The following is a 16,241-nucleotide window of genomic DNA, read 5'->3' on the forward strand; positions in this document are numbered from 1 at the left end:
ATGATTTTTATACGCCCGTTTACGTCCGTCCGTCCGTCCGTCGTCCACATGTCGGACAATAACTCAAAAACGCTTTAACCAATTTGCATGACACTTTGGTGAATTGTTTATATCTATTGACGTGAGCTCCCTTTTGTTTTTTTTTATAAAATTTAGATCTTACGTTATGTGATTTTATTCATAAAAAGGGTGATTTTCCAGTTTTCAGACAATATCTTTAAAGTGCTATGAACAGTTTTCGTGAAACTTTGGTGACTGGATTATATCTATTAAGATAACCTCCCTTTAGTTGTTTTTTAAATTTCTGATATGACATTGAGAAATTATTAAACTTTATTCTTTGAAAAAGCGACAGGCGTATCATGCGCTCATGGCGCAGCTGTTTATTTTATTAGCAGAAACAAAGATAGATGGGGAGCAACACTGTATAGCAAAACTATTCAGCAAAATAAGATTTACAAATAAGTCAACATGGTTTAAATCGTCAATTGATCCCTGAGCAGAGTTAATGTTTTTGCCTTTGAAAGACGATTTTTCCATCAAATAATTTTTTTTTACTCAAATACTTTGATAAATAGGTATAAAGTGAAAACAGCAAACATAATCTTTAATACAAGACAACAAAAATAGCACAAAATACGATCTATAAATAAGCAAACATATATGATTGCAATAAAGAGCAAAAATAAATATCAAAATGGCATATTTTTTACAAGGTGAGCGATTCAGGCTCTTGTTTGTAACATTTTCTATTGTTCATAGAGTCAATAGCTCTTGTTTGCGAACTTTGCAAACATTGAAGACATAATTTTGGAAAGTTGATCATTCTTGTCATCAGAAACCAGAATCCCACTTAGTTTTATCGATCACTGCATCCCTAAAAAAAACATATCATAAAAGGGGTGTTTCAATCAGATTTTATATCTGATGTTTTAGGTTTCGTCATCTGTACAAAATTTTTTGCATTATGGTGCATGATGTTCGGCAATTTACGATTTAGAAGACCGAAATATAATAGTTTATGACCACCATTTTTCAAACATTGTTCAGTCTCACGCCTTCATGTTTCTCATGATTCATGGGTGAAATCATTTGAACCATAATGCGTGACTGATAGTTAAAAGTGTGAAAATCAAATAGTTTTTGATAAAACGTTTTTTTACCCAACAAAGGTGATATTGTATTTCCCTTTAATAAAATAATTAAACATTGTAATACTAGTTTTACAAAACACGCAAAACACCCACAAAATTGGGAACATTATCACCAGGATAGCATGAAATTGAAAATTTTTATCAAAGTTTAGTTCATAGTTTTTTTTAAACCGAGATGAAAGCTGTACTTTTGTTGCTGGTTGTAAAGGTTATGTCCATACATGGACATGGTTTTCTAATGGACCCTCCTTACAGGGCTTATGCCGCGGGATACACCACACTCCAAGGAATGAACTGTGGAGGGATTTCGGTGAGTTTTTCATTTAATCGGTATGCGAAAAAGAAATGTCAATATGCATGGGATAAAACACTTCATAATAGAATTATCTATCTTTACATTGGATTTGTTTGGTTTAATTTTATGTAAAAGTTGATATATTTAACAGTCAAATCCGTGTCTCTTCATACTTACACTGTAAGCAAATAATAAACAGTTTACTAAAGCTGTGGGGATCGTTTCAAACATACTAACGAGGTCATTAATAAGAAAAGAGAAAAGAGCCTGAGGCAATATACACATCCTGTATTGTCTTGGTCAAATTATTAATCACGAAACCTGTTTCGCTTTTATTCAGCACAGTTTTATTTGATGCATTACTTTACCGTGATTTGAACAGTATTTCAGACTGAATACCATTTCCTTAATTTTACGGTGATGTTGTTTACTGAGCCCGGAAATTTATATACGATCCGGGTAAACTTATTAATCCTTTCAATAAACTTGTTATAAAAGGTTACCAATTCAACACTGTAATTAGATCTTTGAATATTGTTTTATTGGTATGAATATTCGGATTTTGTTACTAGTAAATTAAACCATACTAAATAGTATTGTTATACACATATGCGCTTTCACGGTACTACAATCTGTCGATACCTGTATATTGGCAATGCACAAAGTTATGTTTTTCTCTGCATGACTGTTAATGACGTCTTTACACTAAATCCATTGGATGTTGGATGTGTACTGATTGATATATTTGCCTTAGATACATGATTTCTTTTATTAGTTGTTATTGGCTTTGAACTAGCTGTCAGTAACTGCGAGTACTCTCATACCTTTAGTGTGTGTCGTTTGTTGTTAGGGATGTATAAATACCCTGCCACTTCCGGTCTGTGTTTTTGTTAGATGTTTTTCAGCTTTGTATCGATCTGATGAGTTCAGCCATTATTCAACTAATTTCTATAGTTTGTTCTTATGTTGTGCTGTAACACCATTGTCTCAGGTGAGCGCTCACAAAAATGTTTAACCGCGCCACATTCTTTTTGTGCCTGTCCTAAGTCTGTTTGGAAACAGTAGTCGTCTCTTTGGCTTTTAAATATTCTCAGACTTTTACCTACTAGTATTTTGATGAGTTAACACATTTATCATAAGATTGCATCAATTTCAGAGGGCTTTCTTTCCTCTTAACACTAAGCAACTTCTTGGAATTTTCTACATTTCCGAATACGATTCAATTGTCCAATAACCACAATCTGTATTGATATTACGAAGCAAATTTTATAGTAGGTTCTGATACCTTGAATTATTGTTAAACATTAATTCAAGGTATCAAAAAGTATGAAAATCAGTATCATCGTTTATTTTAAAAATGAAAATAGATTTTGATTTGGTTTATTTTTGTACTCCACTTGATAATGTTTACTTAAGTCCTTATTATAAAACGGTCATTATATCTAAAAAAAATGCTGGTTTCATCTTGAATGACACGTGTTTCCGCGTTGCGGCTCAAGCCAAAGGATTCTGAAATAAAAACATAATCAAGTTGCATTTCTTTGCTTATTCATGAATACGTGGGCATAAACCTTGACAAAAACCGGAAGGAAATTTACAGCGCATAAAACCTTGCATCTAAAAACTCGATTCCTAAAATATTAAAATTTTAAACCTGACGCATCTTACAAAATAATAAAACGTTAATGTAAAAAATCACTTAAATTTCCTACCCATGATAGGTTGACTTTGAGCAGTTTTCAAGTGTGTATAACGGTTACTGGCTGATCAATTCCATCGTTTGGTAAATATGTAATTTCTATAGCCGTAAGCATTGCCTATAAACCCATAAACCCTCATATTCATCGTTCTTTATACTACTAGTGTGGAAAGTATCGTCCAGAACAGGAAGTTCTGATTTTAAGCATAGCTCTATACCTCTTTACCAGATGTATACGTACCATCAGGCTTACCACCTTTGATAAGTATTTAGTATGACGATAGATTTTCACTTCTGTACTCGTACTGTGAACAACAAATTTATCCATTTTGTAAAAAATGTTTTCGTACTCCTAACAACAAAATTATTATATTTAAATTTACCTGTGTACGTTTTTTATATAGATTAGACCGTTGGCTTTCCCGTTTGAATTGTTTTACACTAGTCATTTTGGGGCCCTTTATAGCTTGCTGTTCGGTGTGAGCCAAGGCTCCGTCTGATAGGCCGATTTTTGACCTATATAATTGTTGACTTTTTACACATTGTGACTTGGATGGAGAGTTGTCTCACTGGCACTTATACCACATCTTCTTATTTATATTAACAGGTCTGCCATTTTGGTAACACTTGATACAGATAAATCATATTTCATTGTCAACTTGATCTAGTCAAAATGTGGTGATAGATCATCCACAGAAATCATTACCTTGAACTTTTGTTTATTTAGCATCAATGGGACTCCAGTGGAGGTGTATGTGGTGTCTGTGGCGATGCTTATGGTGGAGTTGAAAATAACATGGCTGGTGGTAAATTTGCTACTGGTGCTGTCACGGCAACTTACACTCAAGGTCAGACTATCGATGTCACAATCAAAATCACTGCCAACCATCTTGGATTCTTTAACTTTAGTTTATGTGTAAACAACGACTTTTTCAAGAAAATAACAGAAGAATGTCTGTCAGAACATCCACTAACCATCACAGATCCAGACAATGGGTTCACTGGATAAGAATGGGACCTCCCTGGTCATGTGACTCTGAAAACTCTCCAACTACATCTACCAGACGATGTGCACTGTACATGATGTGTTCTTAGATGGTATTGGAAAGGAGGTATATACAATTAACAGTTATCCTAGATGATATGTGATCACATGTGTAATCAGTGATAAATAGATCATGGATATCACACATGTCTGTCAAAAAAAAACCAGTTAACGCACTATTATATTGCTATCGTTCCCTATTTGTATTCACATTTTTATATGATTGATTGTTGTTTGCTTAACGTTCATTGGCAAACAGTTTATGCATGGACGGGAACCAATACTTCGTCAATCATATTGCTATACCCAGTGATATAGCTAGGTAATCTTCGATCTTCAAGTTAGGTAAAATATTAACAATGGTGATGACGTCCAAAATAGTGTATATTTTATTTTATAAAATAGAAATTTAAGTTCGTTACTGAAACAATCGTACATGTATGATCAACTAAAAAACGTTAACATGATTGAGTGCTGGTAAACTGAATAACGAATGTTATGTTAACGTGTGTTTTAATTGGTACGCTATCTTTTCAGGAAACAACTGGGGTATCGACCCTGTTACCGGTAAAGGATGCAAGGGATGTGCAGTAAAACAGGAATGTGTTGACATAGAAATTGTGAGTAACCGGCACCTACCGCCCGACCAGCTGCCACAACCAAAGCCACTACCGCGAATGGTGTTGGTGATGGAGCTGGTGGATGCCAAGGCACGGTGGCTCCCACTCCAATGAACGCCAAACAATGTACAGCAAAAGATACAAGTCAACAAGATGTCGTACTTGTCTGTCAGAACATGTGCTCCAAATACAAGTCAACAAGATGTCGTACTTGTCTGTCAGAACATGTTCTCCAAATCGACATTTTGTCCAAAATCACACTGTGCTTGCATGTAGAATTGACTTATGACAGGAGACAACATAACAATAATTAGTTTATAGCATATCAATTTATGTTTTCCTTTAATCTTAGAACTATATCTCATATAGGAAACCGATTCACAGACTAAACAAATACATTACAAAAAAATATTTACCAAGTTATGATCTTCTTCCTCCTTTATTATGTTTTCGGCGATCAGAAATTCAAAGTTGTCCTAAGATATCTCTTTTGATATTTATTTGTTTTAGATTTTTAGTTGTGTTAAGTTTTTGCATGATTTCGCTTAGTTTTTGTTTCAGCAGATTCCCTAAATTTTGTATTAAAACTATTTGTACATTAAATACTTCGGTCATGTCTCTGATGTTAAATGATCAATCTACTGAAACGTCTGTTTTCTCAAAATGAAAGACAAATAAATTTACTTCAAATGCCTAATCGATGTCATATGCCACTGATACCAGCCCTTTCTAAGTGCCCTAGCGATGTCATAAGATACAGATACATTCCTTTTTTCAGTGCCTAAGCGATGTCATATATCACTGATTAATGCCTTTTCTAAGTGCCCTAGCGATGTCATATGCCACTGATAAAAGCCTTTTCAAATGCCTAAGCGATGTCATAAGCCACTGATACCAGCCCTTTCTAAGTGCCCTAGTGGTGTCATATGATACCGATACAGTCCTTTTTTCAGTGCCTAAGCGATGTCATATGCCACTGATAATATAAGCCTTTTCTGAGTCCTTAAGCGTTGTCATATACCACCTTTTCTGATTGCCTAAGCGATGTCATACTAGTATACCATCTTTTCTGAGTGCCTAACCGATGTCATATACCACTGATACAAGCCTTTTCTAAGTGTCGTAGCGATGTCATATACAACTGGTATACGTACAAGCCTTTTCTATGTGCATAACCTTGGACGGTAGTGTAACAGCACAACATAATAACAAAGTGTAAAAATCAGTTGGAAATGGATTGAATCCAGAGTGGTATGAAGCACAAGAAAACAATTGACATAAAGACTAAAGACACAAAATACCGATCTAAGAGTACACGTAGTTACGAGTTATGGTAGTATCTCATAAGTCGTTTTAGGCTTGCACTCTTTTACTTAATGTTAGGTTCTTATGACTTTCTGTTGATATAGATATTGATATGGATGGTGACACTTCAATAAAATATATTATCTATCTTTACTGAAATCTAGTTAAAAGCAGATTACAATTAATAAATAAATCATGTTCTGTATGACTAAAGTACTGGTATCAATGCTTTCCAGAAAAACAGATTACCAGACCACAGGGTTGAAACGTTTAGGCTAGGTTAGTAAAAGTGTAATGTTGACATAAAAAATGAGTCCATTTATCGGAAAAATACAGAATTTAAAAAAAAATTCAAACTTTTTCTTTAGATGCTATTTCTTGGTCCTGAAGATTATCTTCTGTCCATGCTTCATAACAATCCATGAATCTTTACAAATTTATCATATCAAAAAAATGTAATCCCGGACTGTCTGTAAATGTTTAAAACTGTAAAAAACTAAGTCCATCTATCAGAAAAATACTGAAATTGAAAATATGTTTGCTTCAAACATTACCTCTTAATCATAAAAAAGCTTCTGCCAAAGTTTCATCAAATTCTATGAAGGTTTGACAAAGTAATTAATGTGTAACAAACTTTAACCCAAGACTGTATCTGCTTGTTAACTTTAAAAAAAAAACTAAATCTATTTATCAGTAAAATACGGAAAAATGAAAATGAATATTTTCAATTTTTTTTGTTCTGCATACTATATTTTGGTCATTAACAAGCTTCTGTCCAAATTTTCTAAAATTCCATGAAGGTTTGACAAAGTTATTGATGACTGAAATACTTTTAACCTCAAACTAATCGGAATGTTAACGGTAAAAAAAAGCTAATTCCATTTATCAGTAAAATACGGAAAAAATAAAATTTTGCTCTGGATACTGTATTTTTAGTCATAAACACGCTTCTGTCCAAATTTCCCAAAAAATCCATGAAGGTTTGACAAAGTTATTGATGTCTAAAAAACTTTAACCACAGACTGAACCGAAATGTTGATGCCACCGACGCCAACGCTGACGACGGAATCTAGGATCGGCTAGTTTTTACACTCAAGATATCGATTTTTCATAAATTATGGATGGTATCCCTCTAAATTTGACAATGGTACATAATAAGTATTGTCAAACATGCAGTGAAAGTCATGCGCTGAATTTACACGTGATTTATTTATATATCGAAAACTGAGCGTTCAAGGTGAAGGTAAATCTAGAAAAGCGATTCGGGCGCAACAAATTTATAAAGTGTTATCTTTTTTCCCTTAAAATCATGGATTAAGCCAAGGAATAATTGCCATCTAAAACGGTGGCCAAATTTAACTGTACATTTTTCAGACAGTAAAGGAGTGATTCATATTCATTTTTGTCTCGCTTGCGACGAAAGTCGCGGAAAGCGAGACATATGGATTGCTTTTCCGGCGACGACGACGGCTCCGGCTCCGGCGTCAACAATTGTTAAGTTTTCTGCTTAAGTTAAGTTGATAGGAACTACTTGTGATAGATCATTGATATTTACTATGAAGTTGCATTACTATCAGTGCATATCAGTTTGACTTCTATTTTGAGGCCCTGCCACCTAGGACATGGTCCAGTGACTTTGAATTAATAAGCAATTTTCAATGTTAGGGTTTCTGCTTAAGTTAGTTTGATAGGATCTACTTGTGATAGATCAATGATATTTTGTATGAAGTCGCATTACTATCAGTATCAGTTAATTGTTTGACGACTATTTTGAGGCCCTGTCCCCTAGGACATGGTCCAGTGACTTTGAATTAATACGCAATTTTCAATGTTAGTGTTTCTGCTTAAGTTAGTTTGATAGGATCTACTTGTGATAGATCAATGATATTTTGTATGAACTTGCATTTCTATCAGTCCATATCAGTTTGAAGACTTTTTCGAGGCCCTGTGCCCCCGTTGTCATGGTCCAGTGACTTTGAATTAATTAGCAATTTTCAATGTTAAGTTTTCTGCTCAAGTTATATTGATAGGAACTATTTACAATAAACAACGATATTTTCTATAAAGTTACATTACTGTCTGTACATCTCAGTTTGTCGACCATTTTCATGCCCTGCCCACTAGATCATGGTCCAGTGACTGAATAAATAATCAATATTGCTGTCCATCAGATTGTCTTTTTCTGAGTTTTATACAGATAGGCGAGACAACAGTTTATTAAAGATATAGTTCATTAAACGGATGTTCATCGGGTAGCCTCGGATTAGTGTGTTGTTAAAACATTTAATGATTATTTGGCAAGATTAACGATCTTATCCGTCTTTACAAATTATTTATCTTCAGTGGATTAATTATACCTTTTCGTTGAAGTTTTTGTTTGAAAAATTTGAACTTTACATTTTTAGCTCACCTGACGTAAAACGCCATGTAAGCTTTTGCCATCACTTTTCGTCCGTTGTCCGTCCGTCGTCCGCCGTCCGTCCGTCGTCTTAGACGTAATAAAAAATCCTCCGAAATTTCTCAAGGCAAAATGTATCCAAACTTTACCTGAATGTTCCTTATTTACTCTAGTATAAAAATTGTATCCAGGGAGTTGATGCATCAACAAACATGGCCATTAATAAAAAATAGGGGTCAAAGCAGTTTTTGACTTGTATATATATATATATATGATAGCGCTGGACACAGGGCAGGCTGTGTTGTCTCGATATCCCAATAGCATGAGTTCGAATCCCTCCGAGGGAAGAACAAAAATTTGCTTCGCAAATTTGCAGATTTAACATTGTTGTGCTGATATTTAGAGTAATTATGAATATAATATATGTTTTCAGCCGTGAATCACCTTCACTGGTGATCCAATCGATGGATCTGTCGTAGAGTTGTCACTTGTTTAGACGTACTTATCAAATAATTATTTCTGTGACTGCATCTTACGATCCTCTACGATAGATAATTTAGCTAATCTGCAATCAATTCCATCTTCATGCCTAATATATCATGTACTGTGTTACATCTCTAGATTCTACTGACGAGGACAGGTAACACTAGGCCACCGAAAGCTGAATTTTAATTTCAGTCTAGGTGGCCGAGTGGTCTAGAGCGCTGGACACAGTGCAGGCGGTGTTGTCTCGATATCTCAAATCCCGGTGAGAGAAGAACAAAAATTTGCTTCCGCAAATTTGCAGATTTTACATTGTTGTGCTGATATTTAGAGTAATTATGAATATAACATGTGCTTTCAGCCGTGTATCACCTTAACTGGTGTTCCAATCGATGGATCTGTCGTAGAGTTGTCACTTGTTTAGACGTACTTATCTATATATAGATAGATATGCATAAACTCTACTCACATGGTAAAAATACCCAACAGGTCAAGGTCTATCTCATATGAAATTTTCCAAAAAAATCGGAAACCTATTTTGGATTTAATAATAAAAATATTGTCCCTTAAATGTATTTTTAAAGAGAAACTGTATATAGCAAAAATTCTCTTCAAAAATAGATCAACAAACAAGTAAGCATTTTCAATTGACCCCTTATTGGAGTTATTGTTCTTTAAAGATGTTTTTACCAGTTTTTGCGTATTTTGCAGAAAATATGATAGATAGAGAAGAACAAAGAATAGCAGAAAGAGTTCAGCACAATAAGATCTTCAAATAAGTCAACATGGCGATAACTTTCAACCGACTGTTTAAAGGAGTGATTTTCCCCGAGTGATGACTTTTCCCTCTTTTTCTTTGCATTTGTTAAAAATCATAGAAGATAGAAACAACATTTTAAAAGCAAAAGGGATAAGCAAAATAAGATTTACGAGTAAGTCAACATGACCAATAGATCAGAATCCTTATATGATGTATTGCCTTTAAATGACGATTTGTTTTTACTAATTTCTATAATTTTGCCAATAAATTCGAAAACTGCAATAGAAAGCTATAAAATGGAAACAGCAAAAAAGATTCAACTACACCAAATCTACAAATATGCCACTACACATGATTTACATATATGCAAGCTGATTGCAATAAAAGTAAAATAAATATCAAAATGAGATATTTTAACCAGGTAAGCGAATCAGGCTCTTGTTGTTTCTATTTAAAAAAAATCATGGCTTCAATATTTTATCAGTGATTTATAACGAACAAACGAAAACCAGTTTAGTTACCTCGAAAACGATACTCTTTGAGTGTATATTATAGAATAAGGATTATCGATTTATTTTATCTTTTGAAAAAAATGGCTTAAACTTAAAAGACGTGTTCAGTGCGATAAGATTAGATTAAACTTATCTTATTATTATAGAATTATAACAAATTGATTGATCATAAGTGTTCATTGATCACTGTTTTGGTGTTTGTTGATACTAGTATGCAATTTAACCCTTTGAAAGTTGGATTGGTGTACTTTTTCAGGCGTCATCTTTTTAGTGATGCATAAGCAAAATGCTAAAAGTACAAGTTAGAGCCAGTCTCTTTTTGCTGTATTTCCACAAAATAAAAATTGTCATTATTCACATCCATACTGTTTATCAGCAGTGGAAATCCATAACCCTTTACAAAGTCAATGTGGGTGCTCAGTATATTTACATGTGCAAGTAAAATAGGATTACAAGCAGGTGGTTTCTGTTTACAGCTGCAGTCTCCGTATATGTGTTCCTTGAAGCATTGATCCTGTGATGTAACTTGGAAGGCTTCAGTAGGGATGTTGGTCCGGTCGGTGATGGTGTGTGGTATATAGCTGTACTTGTAGGCATCTGTGGAGGTACTGATCTTGGTGAATTTCTCTTGCATATGTTGACTGCTTCCTTTCAGTGCGTTGCTTTGAAGACTATGGTTAGTCTAATGGTTATCTGCCTTAATTCTAAAGTCTGCCATCCTAGAGTTTGCGCGATCATTCGTCACTGTCACTGGTTGTCTGTTGTATGTTTAGGTTGCAAATCTGGCAGCTCTTCTGTGGACCATTTATAGGGATTCAATTGTTATTAGTCACTCTTGATCTGAAACTTCTATTACACATTGTGTAATAGTCACCTCAGCTTTAAATGCAATAATATTTTTTAAAACTTGATTAGTTTCAGTTTCAGATTATAGACTTATTTTCACATTGAAATTAATTAACTTATCGAAATAATATAAGGTTCCATTTTCCCCAGGCAAAGTTGACCTTAGGTGTATTTGTTCATTGATTTCTTTTTAAATCCCTTTTTGTCATATATAGCTATGTTGTTTATACATTCCTGTGTCCCAAATGTTGGGGTTTCAGGGTTCTTGTCATGGAAGGTGCATGTATATACAGAAAAGCGCTTCGGACAAAATTTATTGAGTGTAATTTCATTTACATTAGCATTATTTTAATATGCGACAGTTTTACATCGAATTGAATTTTTTATGGTTTTGAGATATGGCAAAACAATCTTTAAAAATTATGGACTTAAACATAGGTTATGATTCCAGTTGAAATTAAGATGAAATAGGGCTGGAGTACGTGAATTTTTGCAAGCAACAGTAAAAAAGATATAACAACAATATATTCTTGATATAAAATTTTCTAGTCAAACCGCATTTTTTTTAAAGGTCGATACTTTCTAAATAAAAAGATATGATGATTTTTTGACATACATAACGAGTTGGCATAACATGTATATTGACGGGACTGTACACTCCAGCTGGAAGAAGGGTGACAGAGAAAAACGTACACATTCGTTGTCTGAAACCGATTCAATTCAATCTAGAGTAAAGATTTCAGACTTGTAGTTTATACTTAGAACCGTGCAATGTTTAATCTTTAATGTGGGTCGCAATGGAGGTACTTTGCGACTAATAACGTTAATAAATCATGCCAAGTTAATGGTATTTTTTTCTGTTTTTGACGTTATTGGTACGTTTTGGCCGGGGTGTGACGATAAAGACAAATTTGTGAAATTATTTGGATGTAACCATTTGAAATAGATATTCTGAAAGATGGTTCCATCTTACACGATAAGTCTGAACTGAGCTATAACATAGTGTTATAGTAGTCTCAGGTCTGAATATGCCTAAATAAGAAATGGCACAGAAGATTACTTTTTTGTTCTACAAAAATAGAAACAGTACTTATATTTGTTCATCAGCTGAGTCATCTTATTACAATGAAAAAAAAAATATATTAATATCCAACCGATTGTTGCTGAGATTTGTAACTTGTAATGTCGAGCCAAAACTTTCTGTGCCAATGACGCGATTTTATCACATGATACTATAACTTTGCTCAGTAAATTGCACTGGCGGCAAAGGAGCATGGATGGAAAAGGTTAGATAAGAGCGATTAAAATAGTTGTTTCTGAAATTGCAAAATAGTTATATTTAGGAAATACTTACAATTATATTTAAATTTTGTTAACTTCATCTGTCTTGGCAATGTTAAATGGAAGATATTAAGCCCTGGCAATGTTTTCGTTTAATTCTCACATACTAAGAGTAATATGCTAATCAACGCATATCGTTTTGTTATACAAAAGGTAAACATGGTTTGGTGTTTCTTTTTTTAATATCATCTTCGGTAATTTATTCATTTAAATCAGAGACATATAATACAAATGTCTCTGTTTAAATGCAACACACAAAAAAAATATCATTATAAAAGCTATGTCATGTGTTACTTGATTGAAATTCGGATCCTTTCGAAATCCGTGTGCATTAAAATATACATACAGGCGTACTAGAGAATTAAGTCAAGAATAATGTAATATAATTTTTTCAATAACACATAGCTGATTTATTTCTTAGAAATTATAAAAATGTTAAATCGTTCAAGGAAATTATTTGACGTGCATTAAATCTAAAATTAAGTTCACAGACATCCGTTTACTTTTAAAGATAACCTGAAAGCTTTAAGAATATCAAGGACTTTCTATACTATGTTTAAACATGTACTACATTTCATTTTGAAATTAATTCGAACCTTTTACTTGAAATGAAGACCACGAAGAAATTTCGTTTGAATATTCTCAGGGACTTTCTAAACTAACAATAAGTTACTTTTGTTTTAAAACAAAAAAGAGAAAACGATGCAAAGGGGGGAAATTAAAATATCATAACACTGTAAAGGAATTCCTACCCTCTTAAAACACACAGAATTAATCAAAGTTGTACGTAGAGTATTGGTCACGCCCCGCCTTGTTTTCCTTTAATAGACACGCCCACTTCTTTTATCGTATAAGAAAGAGCAACCGCGACATTGATTTGGTCAGTGTCTATTTGGTTTTCGTCAGCTGCTGCAGCTCTCCCCCAACTATAATGGAAAGGTTTTCGAAGGAAATAACATTAGAAAAAAGAAATAAACACATTGGGTAAGTGCATAGTATTATAGGATCTTAGAGGGAACATATCAAAAATGATTTGAAACATGTAGAGCTTATCGATTTCCATCAGCTGCTGCATCTTTCTTTCAAGGACATATATGTTTGTTTGTACAAATCACTTTCATAAGATATTCGAATTTACAATAGCTATTTTCAGTGTAAAACGGGACCTACCCTTACAGAATAATATCGAAAGTAGATTCAAATTATACATACCATGTACACATCCCTGATTCAGGGTTTGCAGCAAATGTTTTCAGATTTTTTGTGTAAAATTGTAACCCCCTTTTTTTCGCTAGCAATCATGTAAGAAACACTGATGGTAAAATTGTTCTCTTTTTCAATATAGCCATTATTTGTCCATAAGTGAAGGACTAATCTTTTTAAATACTACTTGTAATGACATTTAAATATGCTTTTAATAACCTCTGTAAAAACTTAAATACAGAGTACATGTACAGGTACATGTGTTTAATGAATCATTTATTTTAATTAATTTATTATGGTGTTTACATGATTAACCTGCACGAAAATTAAAATTCCTGTAATTTAGGTCTGTTAACATTAACCACAGTCACTTGAATCTCTATCAATAAATGATTAAAATAAGGAAAAAATATTGTATATACTAAAGAGCCCCTATTCTATACTATATTTGATATTTTTTTTACTTTTCTTAATCATTTATGGCTAGTTCTTATTTTTTAAAGTCAAACATTTATTTTATTATAATATGATGTACAGAAATGTAGGTTGTATTCAGTGGATTCATTGTTATTCTTGAGATACCAATTTTTGTGGGTTTCTTGAATGGGTCATGTTAATTGAGTATTGTCTGTTTTCAATATTCAGTATAAATATTTATGGTAAACTTTGTAAAGTATAAAACAATCAGAAGTGTGTAACAGTTAGAAAGTAAGATACAGTAGGAGTCACATTATATTGACATTGTCCTATGTATATGTTATATTAGTACTTTGGCTTGGAATTAAATTATATAACTTGAATGTGTTGGATCTTCATGAACTGCAACAATTAGTTCCTGATATTGGTGGCCTTCAAGATTTAATTGCTTTACTAATGATTTTACAAATAAAATCATGACCCCGTAACATTAAGGGAGTCAAGACAAGAGTCCCAACTGCGCCCCTATTGGTTACAAGTAACTACTGGAGTCTAAATTAAAATCCATATAATTTTTTAATAATTAGCCAAAATGTAGTTTATATCATGGCTTTCTCAAATATATGATAAAAAGTATAGGTCACAGGGCTTCTTTTCAAGGTACAGGTTGTGCAACATTGTCAGATTTTGTATAGATTATTCATGCAAAACACAATTTTGTGTGACAGAAAGAAAACTAAACCATAGAATTTTCAGATAAAATATGAGAAGATAGCTCTTATAATGGGCTTTAAAAATATAAAAGAAAAATTAGGGTCACAGGACTCATTTTTTTGCTACAAAACAAAATAGGTAAATTCATAACTGACATTCCAGTATAAAAGTTACATTATCTGAGTTATCTCCCCTTATATGACAAAGTTGAAACAAATATGTATTTGTAAGAAACAGTTGCAAAAAAATGATAAAACACATAATTTTCTTCATTCAGATGAAAAGTCTAACAAATGAATGACATTCTTCTCTTAAAATTTGCACATTTCATTAAAGATCTTGACCGATTGTTTTCTGCTATTTTACAATCCAAGATGGCGGAAGACACCCAAGCTACCTTAAGTTAGTAATACATTTGTAACTATATATGGCACACAGTTGTCTGAGTGATCCTTTTGAGTTTTGTACTTTATGTATTGTGCTATTTATTTTAAATGATTGCACTTTCTTTGTATCCATAGATAAATTCCAACAAGCTACATTTGGTCATATGATGATATTTTTATTCCAATTATCAAAACAAACTAGGAATATGTAGGTTGATTGAATACCTATGTAACTATTTAACATAGCTACCAGTACAATTCTGTCCTCAAACTGGATTTAAATAACTAGTAAATAATGGTTTAACAAAGTTATCTTTTTATCGGTAAACTAACTGCAGTGTACATGTGTATTTTAGTTACATTATACCCATTTCTTAACAATTCTCATTTTATCAAGGTTTTCACTAAGATGAGCCCTGGACTATTTGTTTTATAAACAGATGAGACTCTAGCTTGCTGCATAGGAGCTGAGTATATAAAAGATCAATTATAAAAAAAAAAAAATGAAATAAGTTAAGCTTGATAAAGTTGATAATGATTTTTTATGGACAAAAATTATGATGTCCCTGGACTCATCTGACAAATTCTTAGTCAAAACCATGTATTCTCTTCATGTTTACAGATTTTGGGATTATTCTTCTGGCTTGATTTAACTTGTTATAGTGTACTTTCTGTGTGATGTTAATAGAGTAATAGATGGAGCTTGCTGGATGGATGGTCTTAGTCAATGTTTTTTTAGCTACCAACTATAAATCATTCAAAATATAAATTTGGTTAAACTTATTATCCTTTATCATCCTTGCAAATTAATGGAATATATAATATGTAATGGGTATCAATGCATGTAGTCACAAAATGAAACTTTATGTGTCCGTTGATATTTTATCCTTTAGTTAAAGTTATGTGTGTCATAGGATTTTTCCATTTTATTCAATACATGTAGTTCCAAGCACACTTAATAGTGTACTTGTTCACAGTTTCTATTGTAATATGCTTGTTAAATCGTTCTCTTGTTGATATGTTTTGATTGTGTTATGGTGCACTTAGTGAAGTTTTTAATTCT

The 16,241-nt window shown here is 32.9% G+C and overlaps 1 protein-coding gene and 1 long non-coding RNA gene across 4 annotated transcripts in view; both read left to right on the forward strand.

The window, feature by feature from the left end:
- The first annotated feature begins 1,246 nt into the window (after positions 1-1,246).
- On the forward strand, positions 1,247-6,237 carry LOC127708753 (uncharacterized). 2 transcript variants are annotated; one of them, XR_007985358.1, is made up of 3 exons: positions 1,247-1,464; positions 3,756-4,260; positions 4,731-6,237. It is a non-coding gene; the product is annotated as an uncharacterized LOC127708753 (long non-coding RNA). The 2 variants fall into 2 exon arrangements; XR_007985359.1 differs by having other exon boundaries at positions 1,250-1,464; positions 3,876-4,260.
- A 7,091-nt stretch (positions 6,238-13,328) lies between these two features.
- The window catches only part of LOC127708683 (5-phosphohydroxy-L-lysine phospho-lyase-like), a 32,546-nt gene continuing 29,633 nt past the window's right edge, over positions 13,329-16,241 (forward strand). Inside the window, exon 1 of one of the 2 annotated variants that reach the window (XM_052213795.1) lies at positions 13,329-13,442. In XM_052213795.1, coding sequence (XP_052069755.1) covers positions 13,390-13,442 — 53 coding nt within the window. In that variant the 5' untranslated portion in view covers positions 13,329-13,389. Of the gene's footprint in view, positions 13,443-15,175; positions 15,195-16,241 lie in introns of those variants that run through there. The other variant, XM_052213796.1, reaches the window with a different exon arrangement.

The sequence above is a fragment of the Mytilus californianus genome, unplaced genomic scaffold (assembly GCF_021869535.1).
Source record: "Mytilus californianus isolate M0D057914Y unplaced genomic scaffold, xbMytCali1.0.p SCAF_7, whole genome shotgun sequence".
Lineage (NCBI taxonomy): Eukaryota > Metazoa > Mollusca > Bivalvia > Mytilida > Mytilidae > Mytilus > Mytilus californianus.